The following is a 20,772-nucleotide window of genomic DNA, read 5'->3' as shown; positions in this document are numbered from 1 at the left end:
AGGGCAGGAGGAGGGGTAGGCTGAAAGTTAGTGTGATCGTGATGCCTGATGGTCAGCCACCATCCATCAGCAACAGGAGGAGGGCCACCGTGGGAGGCCTCTGTCCCTGGTGGTGGGGCTCCTTTTAGGGACCCTCAGCAGCTGTCACGGGAATGGCAGAAAGAAGCCCTAACCCCCTGATTGCTTCTCATGTTTGAGCCGTCACCGAATGCTGTCCTGAACCATTTTTCCGAAGGAGAAAGCTACATTTGGTCACGGGTTCTTGCCACTCCTCGCGCTTTTTCCTTAGTGTGAGTCTCTCAAAAAATTGGGGAATCCTTGTCGTCCCGAGTGTGTGATTGATTCTGGGCAGCCCTGAAATGCCGTCGGCCAGATGCTCTCCAGAACCAGGCTGTGTCACACACGTAACCCTGACCCACATTGTCCCACGGCGTCCCTGACCGGTAATTCCATCGCGATACGAGGTCCCGGGTGCACAGTAGAAGCCGGATATTACTAAAACCGGTTCAGGGAATGGAGGCTTAGAGCAGCTTTTGACAAGACGGCAGCCGGCGTCACTACTGTGAGAACCGCCCCGTTTCCGGAGACGCACAGCAAAGGGCTCGTGATTACGGTTGACCACACGGAACAAGTGACTCGTAGAGAATGACAGTCCGCGTGTGCGTTCCGTAGTCCCAGAGGGGCCCTCGATGGTTCCGAGGTGCTTTACGAATACGACCAGCTGTGTGAGCTCTGAGCGCTCCCGTGCATGTCCCTGAGTATCTGTCCGGTGCGTACAAAGTTACCACCCGCAGGCTCGATTCCTTTCCGAGATTAGCCTAAAATATTACTTCTTTAGGGAGGAAAGAAAACAAATCATTTATTTTGTTAGACATTCCAAGGACATTTTCACCAAATAAGAATTCTCACCTTCCTTTCTGATGTCTTGGGAATCGGGTGTCCTGTGTCTTTAATAAGAGAACTTTCCTTAACGGGGCTCCCGGCTGGCTCCGTCGGGAGAACATGTGACTCTTGATCCTGGGGCTGTACATTCGGAGCTCCACGTTGGGTGTGGAGGTTGAGTAAAAAAAAAATAAAATCCTTAAAAAAGAGAATTTTTCCTCTTCTGTCTTCAGCCTCTGTTCCCCAAGAAGAACTACGAATGCTTGACGAGCTGTGAGTTCCTCAAGTACGTCCTGTCGGTGAAGCAGGGGGACTGCCCGGCCCCTGAGAAGGCCAGCGGGTTCGCCGCCGCCTGCGTGGAGAGCTGCGAAGCCGACAGGGAGTGCTCCGGGGTGAAGAAATGTTGTTCGAACGGGTGTGGACACACCTGCCAGGTGCCCAAGACCCTGTACAAAGGTAAGGGGCAGAGCCCACGTGAAGGGAACATCATTAACTCACGGGGGGCAAGCGCTGCATGCACGGGGAAAGGGCCGGAGTGGGGGTGTGTGTGCGTGGGGATGGGGGTCAGTCCAAGAAGGCACCATTGCAAGAGAAGAGGAATGATCAGAAAATACCCTTTGCACCACGCAGACCATCTGCCAGTGTTAGTGGACCCGCCCGATCAGCCCCGGGGAACTCCTTCCAGGGCAGAACAGGTCATTCTTATTCAGTGGGCCATGTAGGAAGCAAACTTCAGTCCAGTACTGGTCCTTTTGTCCACGAAGAGTAAGTCAGGTAAGCGGCCCTGGGGACACGGGAGCAAATCGACAGAAATCCCTGGGAAGTAGAAGCACCCTGGAAAACTCATGCAAAGGCGTGGGTGTCGTGGTTTTCCTGTGGGCTCCGTGCAAGGCCAGCAGGGTCACTGCGTGGACTCTCGATACTGCGGTTGGTTAGTGTCTTGCGAGCCCAGATGGAGGAATCGCTCTCTTTCCAAGATGGGGACTCCGTCTACCCAACCATTGAGCAGACGTTAGAGTTGACGTTCCAAGGCAGTTTCCAGAGCACTTAACTCCGGTGCTAAGCGACACTTGCCTCTGCCGGTAACGGCGACCCCGTTCTTTTAAGCCAAACTGCTTCTGTTGTGCTCTGGCCTGTTTTGGGTACGCTCAGAATATCCCAGGACACAGCATGTTGCTGCTTTTCGGCATCTCGTATGAAGAGTCCAATAGAATTCATCACTGGGCGCCGTTCACGGCAAGTACAAAGAGGGACTTTCTCCTCCTCTCTCTGACTCACAGCAAATATATATGATGTCCACATACAGGTCGGTTATTTTAAACCATGAAACCGCATGGGCGCAGCGAGGCCCGCGTTGAATCACGTGCTGGCTGGCGTCCGACGTCTGCTCTCACTGGCGCAATGCCTCCCGTCTCCCCAGAACGCACGTCCCTGCCCCTGCCCTCAGGCGCTCCCTTAGGAATTAGTCTCATCTCAAACCTGGGTAGTCCGTCCAGTTTTCCTGGTTTCTGCACAAGAGCTGGGGACACCTGGCTCAAGGATGATGTCTCCAGTTCAAAGGATCTGCCGCTTTCCCCTTCTTGCCTGGTGATGTTTCTTTAACGGATTTGAAGTTTCATTGTGTTCACGCCTCTCATTATAAACGACGTAAAATCACTTTTGCAAAACCGAGCCCCTTTGAAGTTTTCTAACGTCTATTATTAGGAAGCCCTTTCTGTTATTACAGATCATTTAGTATGTAAGTATTAGCATTTACCATAAAAATAGGATGCTTTTAGAAGGATTGTTGAAAAGGCATTGGAAAACCCTTAGTGTTTTCAAGTGCACTGTTGTAAAGAGGCAGTATAAATTAAAAGATGCTTTTTATTTAAAAGTGCTGAAGAGTCAGTATGAATTTCAGGTATGTCTGGTTCACCAGGAATAAGGGAGATATTCTACAAAGGGCCTGCATCAATAATTAATTATTAAGAGACTTGCAATATAAACCTACACTTAGCTAAATAATGTATTTTTTTTTTTAAGCCCTGAAGTCCCTGTTCTATAGAGTAGCTCTTAACTTGGGTTCTTTGCGGAGACAGGCCGTTCATGGAGAACTGACTAGAAGTAGAACAAACAGACCTGACATTGACCTGATGATGCCTTTTGGGTAGTGAGCCTTGCGTAGTAGCACTGGTGTTTTGAAAATGAATATATATAGGTCCGCGGTGATGTCTCCCCCTTGCCCTGTGGGGCAGTCCCTGAAGGAAGGCTGGTCTCCGTGTCCGGGCGGTGTCAGACAGTGCCCCTGGCTAGGCGTGCGTGAGTGAGCGCGGGGCCCGCCACAGCCTACGTGATGGTCACGGCCACGTCGCAGGTCACGAACCCCCGGCAGCGTCCCCTCATGGTCCTGCCCAGGACTCACACTGCGTGCTCACTCTCAGGAGAGGGCTGTGGCAGTGATGGCTCGTGTCTTTCAAGGAGAGGGTCCTTCTGGACCCAGGCCTTGGCCTTGCAGGGACAAACATGCTTCCCCAGCCGGCCGGTGTGCACACACGTCCCTCTGAGCACTCTGCGGAGGACCGGCCATCACTGTCCTCGCCCGCGCCTTCCCCTGTCACTGCCCTGAGCCACCACTGGGAGATCCGCTAGCCCTCCTCTCTCTGCTCCTGCGAGGCCTGTGCCACCTTTTTCCTTAGGAAGGAGCGCCCTGTCTCCGGTGGGGATGACTGGGTCCCACTCCCAGGCCATGAGGGCTGAGGCTGAGGTTACAAGCCGTTGCTCGGGTGATTTGGTTGTTGGGAGCAGGAATACGTGTGTCCCCGGCTCCCAGCTGGGCCCACTCTCCTCCTGCTTTCATTTTGAGCCTATCCAGCAGTCATATTGGACCCTAAATCATGGATTTGCTATAGTATAGGTCAATCAAAAGATGAATTCGTGTCGACTACTTTATCCTGATAAAATCACTCACGTGTCAGTGGTTACGTAGATCAGGTACGTCCTCACCAAGCTGGCCATGCACGCAACGCTCATTTGGGCCCAAATAAGGATCCCAACTTTTGCAATAAATTGGTATGTGCCCACCCCCATCCTGTTTTTTCTTGTATTGCCTATTGGGTTAGTTAAAATTTTTACAGAATACAGAAACACAAGCTTCGTGTTAGACCTCCTGTGTTTGTGTATGGAAGATGGCAGACGTACCCGATCTATGTCCTTGAGCTTTTTTTTAAAAAGTATTTATTTATTTGAGAGAGAGAGGAGGAGGGTGGCAGGAACGGGCCGAGGGAGTGGGAGAGAGAGCTCTAAGCAGACTCCACACTGAGCACAGGGCCCCACGCAGGGCTGGATCTCACGACCCTGAGATCATGACCTGAACTGACATCACACCCAACCAACTGGGCCACCCAGATGTCCCAAACTTAGCTTTTAAAAACTAGGCCTATTTAGAAAAGACGTTCCACGGAATGCATCCTGTTGGAGCATTTAATTTGGTTTATGCTGCAACAAGTGTCCGTACCTGATGCCCCTAAGTGAACCGTCCTCGGTGTCCGAGTTTAAAACAAACGAACGCAACACAGAGTTTTCACTTTGTTCGGACTTCAAGTAAAATCGTTAGCAGCTTCCTGCAAGACGTGTGAACGGCAGCCTGGGTAAAGGCCGCCCGAGCTGCCAGCTCCCGGCGACGCGGGGACTCAGCGTCGTTGCGGGAAGTTTAAGAGGCTGCTTCTCCACAGGTGTAGGACAACGCGTGTGTTCCCTTCGACGCTCCCCCGGCCTGCTGCAGGGCTGGTTTGCAGTCAACTCTCCTCCGTCCCGAAGACGACACGTTATTTTACGGCCCAGACTTCTGTTTCTCCTGACCCCGGCCAAGGCACTTGCTTAGATAGGGTAGGGCAGGAGAAAAGCTGCACCTGTTTTCCGCAGGTGAAGACCGAGATTCATCTGTGGCTCTCTCTCATCTTCCTTTCTCCCCTTCTCCCTATACTGTGCGTAGACCAAAACGAATCCCCTATCAGTTGGTCTCCAAATGAACTGGAAAATCTGATCATGTTGTAGACATAATATTTGTGTGAATAACATCGTATTTGAAATATTGAAACTTTAGGTCTCTAGACATGAACTCATCCCACTACTCAGAAATCTGTTTTTTGTTTTTTTTAAAGCATTTTGCCTACAGTGACCCAATACCTTATTGGGATAGGAACACAAATTCCAGAGAATTGATGGCCTCTAGCAGAGACAGTGACTGGTGCTTAATTATTGAGTCATTGGAACGCTGTGTCTTGCTACATTTGCATAGCACTTAGACTTAGGACAAACGTTTTTTTAAAATAGATTTTATTTATCTGTTTGACACAGAGAGAGAGATCACAAGTAGGCAGAGAGGCAGACAGAGAGAGAGAGGAGGAAGCAGGCTCCCCAAGGAGCAGAGAGCCCCATGTAGGGCCCGATCTCAGGACCCTGAGATCATGACCTGAACCGAAGGCAGAGGCTTAACCCACTGAGTCACCCAGGTGCCCCCTGACAAACATTTTTATGGGAATAATCAGATCTCATGATTTACAACTGCTGATTCTGATCATCGACTTTTCTATCACTGCATTTTTCCAGATTTCTAAAATCACCAACTTTCACCACAGTCCTTGTGATGGTGTAGACCCTGCACCCATATTGCCACGTATCACGGGATGTTATAGGATCCCATTTTTGACAGAACAGCGTGGATTTCAGATGACTCCTTTGTTCCAAAATAACTCCCAGAACAAAAAGTCTAGTCATTTCCATGAGAAAGAATGCACCCAGGAGCTGTGGGTTCTGCACATCTGGTTATGCAACTGGGGTGCTGGGTGAGCTCCCAGCTCTGTGTAGAAGGCCTGGCAGTGGGGGCTGGGGGTCCCGGGGGCTGGGGGGGGCCAAGCCCCATCTGCTCACAATTACAGCCGAGCGCTGGACTTACTTCCAATCAACGCAGCCAGCTGACCCTGATGCAAAGCAGATGGGCCATTTCTCAACATGCAAATCGTAAGACTGTTGCACATAATAACATGCAAATCGTAAGATTGTTGTACATAATAACTGAAGAGGTTGTTAAAGGAAGAAGTGCGAACTGACATCTCTGTGATGCTCATCGTGTTCCATTAAGGCTCTCGGTAGTTGAAGATGTTCAGGATTCAACCTTTGTGGTAGCAAGGGGTTCCGAGGCTCGCGCTCGCTCTGCTGCTGCTGAGTTCAGGGTACTTCAGCGGCACGAGCATTTCTGGGGGCTGGATTTACACAAGGGGATTCCACCCAGGAGAGCCAAGGAGAAGCGGGCACTGGAAATCTCAGAGAATGTGCTCTATGACTTTAGAGAACGGACCAGCCATCTTCTCTTTACTGTGCACAGAGAAACCCCGTGAATCACGAAGCATTCTCCGAGGCCATGCTCTCTCCAGATACGCCCTCGGTAGAAAGCTTGTCTAGGTCCCTCCTGGAAGGCAGACGCGACACAAAGCAATCATTTTGTTGAGATTGGTTTTTCTTCCCTTGGAGCAAACTTTGGTATCTTTTATCCTTTTTTTATTTTTTTAAAGATTTTATTTATTTATTTGACAGAGAAAGAGCGCGCATAAGTAGGCAGAGAGGCGGGAGAGGGAGAAGCAGGCTCTCCAGTGAGCAGGGAGCCGGATGTGAGACTCGATCCCAGGACCCTGGGATCATAACCTGAGCTGAAGGCAGCTGCTTAACCGACTGAGCCACCCAGGTGCCCCGGTACCTGTTTTGCTCCATCTAAGTCTTTAGAGAGCTACGTCTGGATGAAAACTCGTCAGCATACGTTGAGATTTCCATCCTATTAGGAATTGTCAGGAATTGGTCTTTCTTTAAAAAAAAACTAGGAAAATTCTGACGATGCAAATAAAACTATTGATTCCATCTTGTAAACTTACAAATGGAGTTTTATCGTATTATTATTTAGTATTTGCTTTTTAAAAATGTAAGAATAAGCGCGTACCTGTGCTAAGTGTTCTCCTGTCCCTAAGGCGAGTGCCCGCCCGCAGGGAGGGCGTGACCATTGGGGCAGAGATTGGGTCAGGGTTTCCGTACCCTCTTATTTCTGCAGGTACGTTCTCGAGTACGGAGTGGGACGGTGGGTTAGGCTGTAGTACTTCAGCAGACATTTCCTGAGCATGTGCTCTTGCAGCATGTGCTCTCCTGGGCCACTGTGAGGCCTGGGAAGGAAGGAGACCTGTTCCTTGAGGGCTGCGACCCTGCGCTTCCTGGGGAGGACCGATACCATCCAAGGAGCTTCTGCTGTAAGAGGCGGCTCGACGCACATTTGAGCAGTTACAGGCTAAGGTTCGAAGAGGGAGCAGGAGAATGCAAGGTTGATTTCCACTGTGGGAGGTTTGGGGTACGTAGCTCTGAGCAGTGGCCGTCAGTCTGAACCTGGACGTGGTCACGTGTCCGTAGTCAGAAAGTAGGGGGAAAGCCATTTCGGACTGAAAACAGCTAGCAGTAGCCAGAAGTACCTGGCGTTGGGTTTCTAGAAAAGGGGGTTTAAAAGCAGGTTGTGTGACACACACGTGCCATGTACCTGAGTGCAAGGATCTCCGGTGGTCGGTCATAAAGGTGGTCTGATGAGATACGCGGGACGTGACAAGTGTTCGTCCCACAGGAAACTGGGTGCACATCCGTAGTCAGAGACGGTGCGGGAGACCGTCTGTCCTCTAGTTCAGGAAAATCATCATCACAGAAGACCGTGAAGAGGGAGCTAGAGGAAAAGATGAGCCTGTGGGAACATGGGATGTGAGGCTGCCCGGAACCGCCGTCTGCAGGCCAGCAAAGAGATGCCAGGGGTCCAGGAGCAAGTCGAAAGGTCTCTTAGCTATCCACAAGCATGGAGCGGTCGTGAAGATTTCACCAGGGGAGGGGACATCCGCAGGACGGCCACTTCAGTCTGGATTTGCGTGGAGAAGTCCTTTTGGCAGTGCGGCCCGCGGCGTTGGTGGGCACTGGGGACAGACCTGAGAACCCCTTGCTTAGCAAAACTACTCCAGGGGTGAGAGTAAACAGGTCGTCATATAAGGCTGTACCCTGCGAAGAAAAGTTTATGACTCAAACTTAGAAGAACCCTCACGCCATGGCAGAAAGGGAGACCCATTCCACGCTAAGCAGGGTCATCAAAGACATTGGGATCGGAATCTTTCAAGGATGTGTAGAGCTGTGACAACTGCCTCTCCTCTCTACTTTTCGGAGTGGCTCTTCCTAATTCAAAATGTAGAAGGCAACAGGAAACTCGGAGAGAAACCCGAGACCAGGTCATGGCTCCTGGTGACTTCATTTTCCCAGACTCAGTTACTCGATGTCCCAAATGTAGACCATTAACCCTTCCCCCTCAGCACAGACTCACAGGGAAGGTTCCTTGAAGCACCAGCATTCTAGGAAAGGACCAAGTAGAGGCACGACCCATCAGCAAATCGAAACAGTGCAGCATGGCGGGGAGAGCATCTTCTAGAAAGAATTGTGTAGACCTCACTGACCTCTGAATCCTGAAGCTCCCCCACCTACATGTGTAAGGGCTTGAGAATCTCCCCCACACAAGACTTGGCGTGATGAAGACCCAGGCGGAAATCAGAGTTGACCCTCAGTGACATCGCTAACCGACGTCCGATCGTGTCTACATTTTGATTCTGCACATGGTTCAGCCTCCTTTCTGCTTACCTGGAAGGAATCGGGAAAGCAGTAAAGCGTGGTCAAAGGCCGTGTGCAAGTGAGTCGTCAGTGCGTCGGGCAGAGATGCCGCGCATCGTCAGGAGGAACGGGTATTAGCGGCGGCTGGCGTTGCGGGTTCTGATGGCCCTGGGCTTCATGGTACCATGGCCTCTACCTAATCCATCCGCTCTCCATCACACGCGTGTACAACTCTGTTTTAAACTTCCCTTTCCGTGATGGCCGTGATTTCGGATGCCGGTTCTTAGGGCCGTCTGTCGCCAGGCCACTGGCCTGCACCGTAGGGGGAGAAGATCAGTACGATGAACTACTTTCACATGAGACACCGTGAGGGACTTCTAAAGCAAGGCGGCACTTGTGCCCAAACCAAACAGGATAAATGTTATCATTTTCCAGATTTAAACCCTAAAATCTATAGGAGTCAGTCTCTCAATCAGTTGGGGAACGAAAAGATCCATGCTTTGGAAATCATTCTTGTGAGGTCTGACCGCAGGAGAGCATGTAGCCTTATGATTTTTTTCCCTTAAAAGGCAAACTTTCTGAGGCAGGAGAGGTGAGCAACCCGGGGGGGCCTGTTACGATGACGTTAGATGCTCCCCGTAGACACAGCGCGTGTCAAATGGGGACAGGGTCCTCAGAGCTTCCTGACTGTGTCCTCCTGTGAATTCCTAGTTAACCTCCAGTCACGTAACTGCCTAACATTGTTTATTCCAAAGAGCGCTTATAATAGAATTGCTCTCGAGATGATTGTGGAAAAAAATATTCTTGTTCCAAACCAGGACCCGATGTAGAGCCTCTTTAGAAACAGGGAAAGCTAAAAGCAAAGGAGCTGATGCGCTTGGAAGGTGGTGGGGGCTGACCTTGCCCTGGCAGGGACGAGCCACTTTTCTGGAGGGAAATTGGGGATCCGGGGTCCTGACATGAGATTGGCCTTTTCTAGAGCTTTTCTTCCTCCGCGTGACCTGCCCTGGCATCCCACGCTGATTGTTCTAATGGCCGTGCTTCTGTTTCAGGGGTCCCCCTGAAGCCCAGAAAAGAGTTGCGATTTACAGAACTACAGTCTGGACAGCTGGAGGTTAAGTGGTCCTCGAAATTCAACATTTCCATCGAGCCCGTGATCTACGTAGTGCAAAGGAGGTGGAATTATGGAATCCATCCCAGCGAAGACGACGCCACGCAGTGGGAGACGGTGGCCCAGGTAAGTGGGACCCCCGTCCTTGACGTCATGCCCACCGCACACCCACACACCCTTGACGGGCAGCCAGCGTTGCCTCCGCCGGAAGAGGCCGCCTGCCCAAATGACGCGGGCGTGGACGTCCTGGCCCGCGTGTCTGCAGAAGGCAGGATGCGCTCCGGAGGGAGACGCCGGCGCAGCTGGAACTTGACTCGTGGCTTCCTTTGCTTGAAAGACGTGTGCCGGGGAGATAGTTCTGTGAGGGGCCCCTCTGATTTCCTCCCAGAAGGGTATTTCCTTGAGATAAATGTAAAACCCACCCGAAGAAGAGAAATGCACCGGCCCTGGGGCACGTTCGTGTGACACCGGATCGCCTAAGCGATTCTGGTTGTCCTACACGGAGGCCTCTGTTCTGCACAAGGACGTGAGCAGCACAGAGTGAGACAAGTGTCGCGCAGGTCTGGGCAGACACGACCGGCCGCTCCTCGCCCAGTGGACTACGAGCTGCAAGAAACCCACAGGGTTTTAGAGAAAGAGCAGATTCTCCACGATACGCGGCCTCGTGCCCTCAGTGTGTGTCTCCACGTGTGTCTGCGGGCAGAGACCCTGACCGGGCGGGGGGCCGGGCTTCGTGCTGGCAGACTCCTGTTGGTCTTCTCAGGAAACACAAAATAAATTTCAGGACGCAGGTGTTGCAGGAGGACTTTGGTGCTTTACGAATAGTCGTGTCTCAGAGAGGAGACACATGAAAATGATTTACAGACTCCAAAGGAAATGAGCAATTCGAGGTACAAAAAACAAATTAGTGGCAAAAAAAAAAAAAAAAAAGAAACCTGGTCAAATAAATTTAGTGATTGTATTTCATTAGTATTCTGTTAAAAAAAAAAAAAAGTGTGCCTTCAAAAAACCTGAAGATGTCTGGCATACGGCCTAAGTCTCTGATTTACGTGGTGTGCTTCCTTAATGGTACAATCTCACTTGTAAGTTTTCCAGATTGTTTCAAGATTTATGACAGCCACTCACAATGAGATCAGCCCCTTTCTCCCTGCTGCTCTGCAGAGAGGAAGGGTCTTTAATTACGTTCATTATTTTCGCTGGCTCACGTCGTCCTTTGACGTCCCCTGCACCTTCTTTCCTACACGCCGTGGGGCTCGTGCTGACTTCAGGTTTTTAAACTCGAGGCCAGTAAGAGTGACTGTGGAAGCCGGTGAGACAGTCCTCTTGCATTCCACGAAAGGAGGCCCCACAGAGGAGGTCACAGCCTCCGCTTTCAGATACGAGAGCAGAGGTGACGGCCCCTTTCAAGAGGTTATCACGGAGTCGGGTTTGGGAGGGTTTCCATTCAGTCTCACTTGCCCGTGCCCATCCCCGGAGCACGGGCCGAGTCGGCCTCACGACTCCAGCAGGAGAGGCAGCCAACGAGGCACCTTCCCCGGTGTCCAGTATTTTCCTGTCGACATTGTCTCGGACGGAGAGATCTCCGCACTCGTCCCTTAGAGGACCACGACCAGGTCCTTGCACTCTTACCTACTTACTCAAACCAGGAGGAAAGGCTTGGGGTGCAACGTACTACCCCAAATGGTCAGCGTCCTTTAACGTGTGTGGGTCCTCCTCCTGACTTCCAGGACGGTCCTTAGCAAGCACGTTCAAGAGGCATTTTCTTTCTGTAACCAAAAGATGGTTTCCTCTTCTTGCCTACCATGCAATGAGTAGCTCACGTATGTATCCGCACAGAGGCGTAACTGAGACAAAACCCCTCGTGGGTTTAAAGCTATGTGAGGTCACCAGACCTAAGTAGCCCAGGCACATTCATAACGTGGGCTCCAGAGATCTTTAAGTCTTTGGGGTGAGCTTCCTAGCAGTGGAGTTAAACACCTGAAATGCCCTAGAAGTTCCCTCCCCCCCCCAGCTCTTCTCGTAAGGGAGCACAATGACCGCACTTACCCCAAAGGCACAGGGAGCTCAGGGCGACCTTGCGTGGGCTGAGACCGTGGTGTTCTTTTAAGGCCCACCCGACTGACCCGTCTGGATAAGATGGCTGACTGTGTTCTGCGATGTTTCTCTGCAGACCACCGACGAGCGGGTCCAGCTGACTGACATACGACCCGGACGGTGGTACCAGTTCCGAGTGGCAGCTGTCAACGTGCACGGGACCCGGGGCTTCACGGCCCCCAGCAAACACTTCCGCTCCTCCAAAGGTCAGTCTCGCCCCGCAGACCCCAGGCTCACCCTCCTGCCGGACACCCCTGGGTGCAGAGCTGTGCTGTCTGTATGGTTGGTCGGCAGGTGGTTCTTCTTGAAACGGTGGTTGCCCCGAGTGTGAATTAATCTGTTAAGCTTCTTAACATCCAGAGTTTAAACCCGGGGTCCCTGTGCCATTGCTGTAATATTGTTCCGTTCTTATCTCATTGCTGTTGGGAAAGCCTCTGCAGTCCGGCTAATACGAAAGCTGTGACCTGCCAGGTGAGTTTCGTGGGTGCGGTGGAAGGACGTCCCAGGACTCGGTACGGATCGTGTCTCCATGCGTGCTTTCTCTCCGGCTGTGCTTAGTGGGCTGTGCGTCCTCTCTGTGCACTGCGTCTGCCGTAGCATCCCGGGTCGCGGCGTGGGGCCAGCGAGCCCCTTCCCGGACTCCCCCGCCGTGCTCCTCCTCCGTGGAAAGTGGTTGAGGTGGATTTCAGACAAAACGCTTGTGATGTTAGTGAACGATGTAAGACGTGTCTCCTCCGTCCTGTGTCTTTCGTCACGGGAGGGTCGGAACTTTCTGCTCTCACTTGCCCTGTCTCTTGTCGCCTTTCTATGTCATTTTGCAACCCTTTGTCGATGACATCGCTGGCCTCGGAAGTGGAAAGCTTGCAACAGAAGCCATTTAATATTTGGATTCTATTATTACACCTCACGTTGTACACTTTTAACTCTTTTCTAAAAAGACCTTTTAGGAAAGGAAAGGTGCATTTTTTCCCCTCCACAGAGGCAAACACACGGAGCAAATCTGGAAGTGCCACCAGAGACGTCAATCCTTGTTTGAGATCATGTGTCCAGTTGGTCTGACAACTTAGACAGGCGAGGGACAGAAATCACAGCAGTGGGTTCAGAGGTGAAGCTCCGTCAGCGGCCCGAAAACTCTTTGCCTTGGTTTCAGGGTTCAGATGCGATGCAGGCATGTTGTGGTCAAATGGGTTCCCATCTGTTCGGTTGCCTGGTGCCGTGTTTTCAGGTCACGGATGCAGAAACGGATATCAGACAGAAGCCGCTGCTGGCCTTTGGAGACAGATGCGGAAGACTTTTAGGGGATCTGGGCAGAGCCCCGCTGACAGTTCCCAGGGTCGGTCATGCGGCTGCCAGCTGCCTCAGAGGCCTCCATTCTGAGCAAGTCACAAAGCCTTGCTGTCCCAGTGCCTCCAGTATATCTGCACACCTGAATGGTCCAGAACTAGAGCGGCACCCCTCAAGTTTAGAGGGGCTTCTGTTGAACGAGACAGCACCGTGCTGGGGAAGCCCAGCATTCGCCGTGACACTCTGTTTGATTTCCTCCCTTTCCAAACACGCCCAACACCGAGCCTTCCAGACTCTCATCCTTGAGGTTTTTGCAAACCCAAAATGTCTGCGCAGAATTCACAGGAGAGCTCTACGCTTTTGCCCGTGAAGAGACATCACGGAATTGTGGGAATGGAAGAGATCCAGTCAATGAGGACATTTCCTCCAGGATTTGTCGGAAGCAGCCTTGGCCGTTGACAAGATGGCACCACATTCTTCGTGACCTTACTCAGATCTCGTTATATGGAGAAATGGGCCTCATTAGGGAAACAGTGTTTGACAGCGTTACTGAAATAGAATGATCGTGCCATTACGTTTCCGCTGCACGTGGACGTGTGAACTACCGCCGTCCGCTCCTAGAACCCACCAGGAGCCTTCATGCCTTCCTGGGGGAACTTGAAAGTAGAAACAAAGTTCGTTTGAGTCATCTCCTTCTCATCACTCATGTGTCATTCCCTTTGTATTAAACGAACATTTGTTGAGTGCTTATGTGTGTCAGGCACTGGTCTAGGCACAGGGGATAAGGAATGAACAAAAGGACAAAAGTGTCTGCTTTTCTGGAACACACACATACACTTGGGCCAATCGGGGGTATGAGGAAACAGTCAGCAAGATTAATTAGTAAAATACTGTTGTATGGTAGGGGAGGTAGCGACAACTCATGATAAAAAGAAAGAATAGGACACAGGAGATGTCGCGGGGGTGTATTTTGTTGTTAGTTTTCGGGAGGCTGGACGGAGGTTTTGGTGAGAAAGCGATGCTGTGGAAAGGAGGGGGAAGAGTAAGCCTCATGAAAGAAGAGCCTTTCGGTTCCTGGAAGCAGTTGGTGCAAAGGTCCTGAGGCAGGAAGGAGCTTGCCGTGTTTGTTGAAGCATTGAGCAGCAGAACGGGGCAGGGGAGCTGGAGACGGAGCCTGAGAGGAAGGAAGGTGTTGGGTTTGTCGGGTCTTCATCGCCACTGCAGAGAGCACAGCTGTTCTGCTGTGGGAGGTACAAGGAACCGCCGAGAGATGCTGAGCAAAGAAGACGGTGTGACTGAGCGTTTAGTGGGGCCTCCCCAGCTGTTGTATGAACAGGAGAGAAGAGGCAAGACGACACGGAATCAGGGATGCGGCGGAGGCCCCTGCAGCGTTCCCGGTCGAAGGTGGTGGCCATTTGGATGAAGTCAGGTGTGAGCCATGCGGGGAACACACGTGGGGGAGGGTACAGCGGACAGCACCTGAGACGTCGCCCGTGGCTCGCAGGACACGCGGAGGATGCAGACGGGCTGTAGGGCTGCCTTGTCGCAAACTCCTGGAGGAGCCGTGCCGCCGACGATTGAGATGGAGATCTGGGGAGAAGAGAGAGCAGGAGGGCAAGACCCCGTGATGCAGAAGGGGCGCGATCCCCTCCAGGTCACTGTGACTGCTGTCTCGGGCTCCTCCTGCAGACGGCGTTTTCTCAGGAGCAGAGGCACTCAGCAGAGCGACGTGCGGAGAAGGTTGCAGCCGAGAAGCACGAGCGAACCAGCTCTGGAGGTGAAGGCACAAACACGACGTGCCTTCTAGCGTAACCTTTCCCCAGTCACGCACGAAGACGCTTACTGAGCGGGTGGGACCATTCTAGAAGGGGGTGACCTGGGCTGCCCAGCTCAGAAGATTCTGCAAGTCATTGCACTGTCCATTTCATGTGAGAGAGTTTTACGGAATGGAAGTTAAGTCCCAATAAAGTCGCTTCGACAGTTTCCCCCAGGAAGCTGATGAGCTTGAGTAAGTGGGGAACGACACGGTGCCGTCTCGCGAGTGGTCACCTACCCTTTACACAAATTGTGCAGGAAGTTTTCCACCGTCGAGCAGAATTGTGCTTGTCCCACCATGCCACGACGCATCTTGGCCAGACCCGTAGCAGAACCTCTTAGGAATTGTGCACCGGCATGTCCGGTTGGCAAGGCCACGAAAGTGGCCGTCTAGCACGCGCCTCTCACGGAGATGTGCGGGAGTCCGGACACGGGGCGTATTTGTAGAACCAAGAATAGAACTCTGTACCAGAGGCCGTCCTGTTTCCAAAAATGGCGCATTTTCATTTCATAAAAGCCCATTGATTCCTGCCGTACCCCAGACCTGAAACCATTCTGTGAGTCCTCTAGTGGCTTACAATGGCTTTGAGAAAGACCGATTGCTTCTCAGATAACAGCCTGTGCGACCGGTACGGGTGTTTGAGTTAGCTGGAGGGCCGGCCGTGGTGATTTCAGTCTGGGTCAGGGGAAAGGGGAAGAGAGTTTTTCCATCTACAGTAAACCCTTCTCAAAATAAAAGGAAAATCAAATAGAGAAATAAATGAAGATAGGCGTGACTATAAAATGGAGATAATCAGTCATTCCTGCTGGTAGCAGAAAGCCCAAAATACAGGTTGGGATCATCCCTGTATTTACTTATTTAAATTTTCTACTACTGTTCCCCCAGGACTTAAGAAGGAAAGTCAACGTTAAGAATTAAAATTAGGAGTAAGTCCAGGGGCGCCTGGGTGGCTCAGTGGGTTAAGCCGCTGCCTTTGGCTCAGGTCATGATCTCAGGGTCCTGGGATCGACTCCCGCATCGGGTTCTCTGCTCCGCGGGGAGCCTGCTTCCTCCTCTCTCTCTCTCTGCCTGCCTCTCTGCCTACTTGTGATCTCTCTGTGTCAAATGAATAAATAAAATCTTTAAAAAAAAAAAAAAAAGAATTAAAATTAGGAGTAAGTCCATATCCTAATGTCTCTTTCTGGTTTTCGTCTCTTTCTTTGGAAACCGGAAGAGGTAACACTTCCCAAAGGAGAATTACCGTCCCAGGCCACTGCTGGCTACCGAGCCGCCCGATCGTACGGTCTCCCCAAACTCTTTCCTGCTCTTGCACTGAACAAAGCGTAGGAGGCATGGGACCCACGCACGTTTCCTGCGGCGATGGGGCTCCTCCAGACGGCGCGCGAATGAAAGCTTTGGGTGGAGGTGGCTTATTTCGGAGGAAATCCGGGAAACCAGGTAGGTAGGAGGTGAAGGAAGACGGGACAGAAGGAAGAGGATGAAAAGCTGTGTTGTCCTCCTGGCTGTCACTGTGGGCGACCACAGCTCCTTCCCGTGGGGACGCGGGAGCACACGCAGGCTGTCTCCCAGCACATCAGTCCTGCAGGGGGACCGAGCCCGCTTGGGGCCAGGCGAAGGCGCAGGGAAGGGGCTGGCAGGCAGAAGTTGAGCTGTGCGTGTCCTGCAATAGGGCAGTGCAGATTTGGGACCCTGGGGGGTCGTCAGTGGGTTTAGTCCACAGCCGCAGCATTGCTGTTACAGACGGATCTAGGACAGTTTCAGTCGTGGTTCAAAATCAATATATGACCCTTACATGAAAGGAATGCCCACATGAGTGCATTCCGGTCCCCTTCCTGTGTCCCAAATCGGTGTTTCAGCTTTCCTTGATCATGTCGATACGAACCAGTGGAAGAATGTGTATGTATTGTGCAGTGTTGTGACTGTGACTATACATTGCTAAGTCTTCGTACCTGTGCCAAAACACTCCTTACAAGTCGGCCGAAGTGGGGACAAAGTGTGTCTGCCTTTCGGCGTGACTTCCGTACGTCAACGTACAGGGACAGAAAAAAGACTTCTAAATTTTCTACGTGGTACAAAGGAAAATAGGCTTTTTTTTTCGTAGCTAAAAGCCGCCAACATTTGTTTGGATGTTTGCGACCGGTCAGTATCCATTTAGCTTTCTGAAATCACAAACGTTAAAGGGAACCTAGAAGGAAGAATGTTAAAATCCACGTTGCGTTGTCATTGAGCTAATACACCATCTTTAGCAATGATACTTCCCTCCCGGTTCAAGGTTCCTTCTCCATCTCTCGGCTCCGTTTCCTCACGGGCACAGGATCCATTCACCAGGAAAAGCAGCAGACAGCACTGTTTTCCTAGTGCAAGAGTCCCGCACGGGCTGGTGTCGCATGCGTACGGCGCACAGGGTCGGTAAACCTAAAGCGACGTCCCTTGGGGTCATAAAGCTCCCTGCTGTGGCGCGGGGACCCTTGACGTCACTCCCCGTGGCTGTGTGAGCGCCCTTCCCACTGCGTTTGACTCCTGCAAACTGTCGCGTACCTGGAAACCCACCGCCCGCAGTGTAGCCTCCGCAGCATTTCATACGCTTATGAGCTGTGTGTCTGGATGCTACAGGGTGATTCCTGTTTTTTGAATGAGCGAAGGAAAATGATCCCAACTGCTGAGTCCAGACAGGAAAAGAAAAGCGAAGTAATCGAACCAGCCCTCTAATTTAGTTGTTGAATGTGTGAGTAGTTCTACCTCTGCTTTAAAAATGTATGTGTATGCGGTGATTCATTCGTCCTCTCTGTCTTGCCGTTTGCATACTGGTTCCATTGGCCACCAAACGTTCAGGAAAGAATGAAACCTCAACCTCCCCAGAGGAAACCCAAATATTCCGTCTTCCGTGGCTAGAAGCACCCCGTGTGATCGTTAATAAAAGGAACTATTTTTGTCCCACACGAACATTGGCTGTTCACGCTCAGTGATTGATAGAGCTCACACTGGCCATCGTAGACCAGTAGGAAAAGCTCGCACAGCCTTCCCAGGCCAGTTTCTTCGGAAGCGCGTTTCCTGTCTGCGTTCTGAGACGTGTGTCCACAGATACTTGGGGAAGTCACCCAGAGGGAGTGCAGAGCGGCAGAAAGGGTATTGACATGGGCGGGATGTGCTCTGCTTCAAGCTTGAGCCGGAGGGCTTGGACAGCGTTGGTCCACGCTCTAGAACATTCAACCCTCATGCTCAGTTTCCCCATCGGAAACATGGGAGCGAAACTCCAACATTTCTGCCACAAAGTAAAGCACACATTTATAGCATTCCGAGACGGTGCCTGTGTCAAGTTTCAGGAGCCATTGGTGTCCCTGCTTTTGGAAGACCGGCTCAGGGATAGGCACTGTATGGCCCATCATCCAAATCTGGCGCTGCTTGCTTTTACGGATAACGTGTTCTTGGCACACAGCTCCTTTGTAGACGTCTTTTCCCTGGCTGCTTCTGAGCTACTGTCGCAAAGTCAGGTGGTTGCCACGGAGACTGTATGGTCTGCAAATCTGGAAGCTGACTTGACTCAGCCCCCGACCAAAAGACATTGTCACTCTGCACTAGACCATTACGATGGACACTTTCCCCATGGAAGGGCTTTGTGTATTTTCCTTCTGTAGGCCCTCTGGCCTGTGGTCGTGATGAAGACCTAGAGCACGGGTGGATGTGTGCAGGCTTCTTTGTAAAATCTCAACTTTCTCTCCCCGCCCTCATTTTCAGTCTCCCGACTCTGCCGCCACCCTTGACTTGAATGACCTTGAGAAAGTCACTCTGCGTCTCTAACCTGAAGACCTTGCCCAGTTGCTTTAAAAAAGTGCCAAGTAAATAAATTGTAGAATCCCTTAGGGATTTATTAAAATGTAGCTTCTTCACATCTCTATATATTTTTTTTTTCCACAAGCAGACTTCCAAGTAGACATGTCAAAATTTGAATGCAATGAAGACATCATGCCCACTGATAGAAAGGGTTTCTTGTGATTCAGCTAAGGGACTGTATTTTGCTTTGTGATGCAGGGAGCCATCCCACAAGGCAGGGCATGGCTTGACTATGGGAATTTTCAGACTGACCATGAAATCCCTCCATATTAGAGAAATAGGGCAGGCAGCTGCTCTCCCGATGTCCACAGCCCATGAACGGACGAATGAATATTTGGTTTACGGACGACAGTCAGGCCAGTAACCAGGGTCTGCTGTTGTCTTTTGCTTCGTAACTTGAATTGCGATAGTTTGGGGGTGTCTGGGTTACAGGTGGAGTCTTACCGCAATGCCGAGGAAGGGCGATGGCCTGGGGTCTCTTATTTCAAGCCCGAAAGAGGCTCCCCTCGGATTTCGCCGTTCACTTTTCGGTCTTGCTAGGATTCACCCACTCTGGCTGGTGGGATTCCAACCTGGCAGTGGAATCTTATTCGCCTTACAAATGAATGCTGACGGTTTGGAAACGTTTTAGCCACTCTTCTACGCGTTCGGCGCCCGAACTACGTGGGCTGGGCCCTCTTCTCAGTGCTGGGACTACAGAAGTGAACAAAACGGATGAAACAAGAAGTCTTCCCATGGATCTTTCGTTATCGGGAGCGGAGTCAGACAGCAAGGACGCACATAATCAGTCCGTTGCCGGAAGGGCTGTGAGCACAAGGACGCAGAGGGGAGGGCCGAGAGGAGCTCCCACAACCCGTAGGACCGAAGGGACGTGCAGCGGAGCCAGGTCGAGCGGTGGCCGGGAGCCGCGGAGAAGGCGGTGCGGATGGATGGCGGGGCTGCTCCTCAGCCTCCTGTGTCCAAGCCGAGGAAGACCAGCGTCTTCCAGCTCGTGTAGAAGGGAGTCAGGTGCACGCCGCCTGCTTTCCAGCCATCGGGCACGATGCTTTCCCAGTACTGGCCTGCCGAGAGATCTCCTACTTCACAACGGTGCGAGTCTTTTACATCGAGAATAGCTTACATAAAACCTGTAAATACATATTTATATAACTACAGGAAATACACGCATGCAGGACTCCCTGTGTGTGCTCGTCCCGGTGCGCATCTTGGGCGCTCCCAGGAGGTTCCTGACCCGGACTGTGTCAGAACCACCCCCCCCCGGTGGAGAGCATCCCGAAACGTGCTCGGGATAACGCACTTCCCTGAGAGAGCAACTGTGAAACGTTCTTGTTTTTAGAACACGGAGCAGTCAGCCAAACCTCCGGTCCTTCCTTACCCATTGCAGAGAAAAGCAAGACATTTTTAATAATAATCCATGTTTTCATCATTCGCAGACCAGAAACGACCCTGACAGTAAGAACATGCGTATTTTTCCCTCGGCCGTCTTCGTTGCTATCAAGTTAGATACGACTTCCTTGCGCTTGTGACGCAGATGGTATTATAATTCCAATTATCGGTGATATCTCTCCGGGAGGGCGTTTTAAAAGGAGACCACCTGAATGTGCTTTGCAGTGAGCGGCATCTACGCGTGCTCCCTTGGTGGCGGAGCAGGAAGGAACGACCGTCTCGCTTTGGCGTATTTTGTCGCCTTCGTGTATGTACGTAAAATGCGGATTTGTAGAGTCCTTGTTCCAGACCCTCGTCTGTCTCTTGACGGCCGAGAAGGCTTCGGTTCGTGTGACAAGCCGGAAATGGTGACATGACAAAGATGGGTGTTCTCCATATGTCATCCAATTTGTCATGTAGATGTAGCAAAAACACTTTAATTTTGCTGATCTCCCTTTGGGGCTCTGGCGGAATCAAGGACCAAAAGCTCCAGGACCACTAAGATGAAAGCGGTTACTGGTGCGAGCTGCATTTCTGTCTTTGTCTCCCCAAAGTTTTCACAGATGGGTCTTCTTTGCTGACCTGTTTCATGTCAACCAGCCTAAATGGAATTTCACCATGTTTCAGAAATGATCTTATTTAGCTGAGAGCGTTGTGAACGGGGAGGGGCAGTGGAAGAGGG

General features: G+C 51.5%; 1 protein-coding gene across 2 annotated transcripts in view; it reads left to right on the top strand.

Annotated features, from left to right (window-relative positions):
• Positions 1-20,772, top strand: part of ANOS1 (anosmin 1) — a 170,990-nt gene that overhangs the window by 115,474 nt on the left and 34,744 nt on the right. For both annotated transcript variants that reach the window (XM_032330622.1, XM_032330623.1), the window contains exons 4-6: positions 1,116-1,338; positions 9,582-9,766; positions 11,811-11,940. In XM_032330622.1, coding sequence (XP_032186513.1) covers positions 1,116-1,338; positions 9,582-9,766; positions 11,811-11,940 — 538 coding nt within the window. The remainder of the gene's footprint in view (positions 1-1,115; positions 1,339-9,581; positions 9,767-11,810; positions 11,941-20,772) is intronic.

The sequence above is a fragment of the Mustela erminea genome, chromosome X (assembly GCF_009829155.1).
Source record: "Mustela erminea isolate mMusErm1 chromosome X, mMusErm1.Pri, whole genome shotgun sequence".
Classification (NCBI taxonomy): Eukaryota; Metazoa; Chordata; class Mammalia; order Carnivora; family Mustelidae; genus Mustela; species Mustela erminea.
The sequence above is the reverse complement of the archived record's forward strand: the minus strand, read 5'-3'. Positions and strand labels throughout refer to the sequence as shown.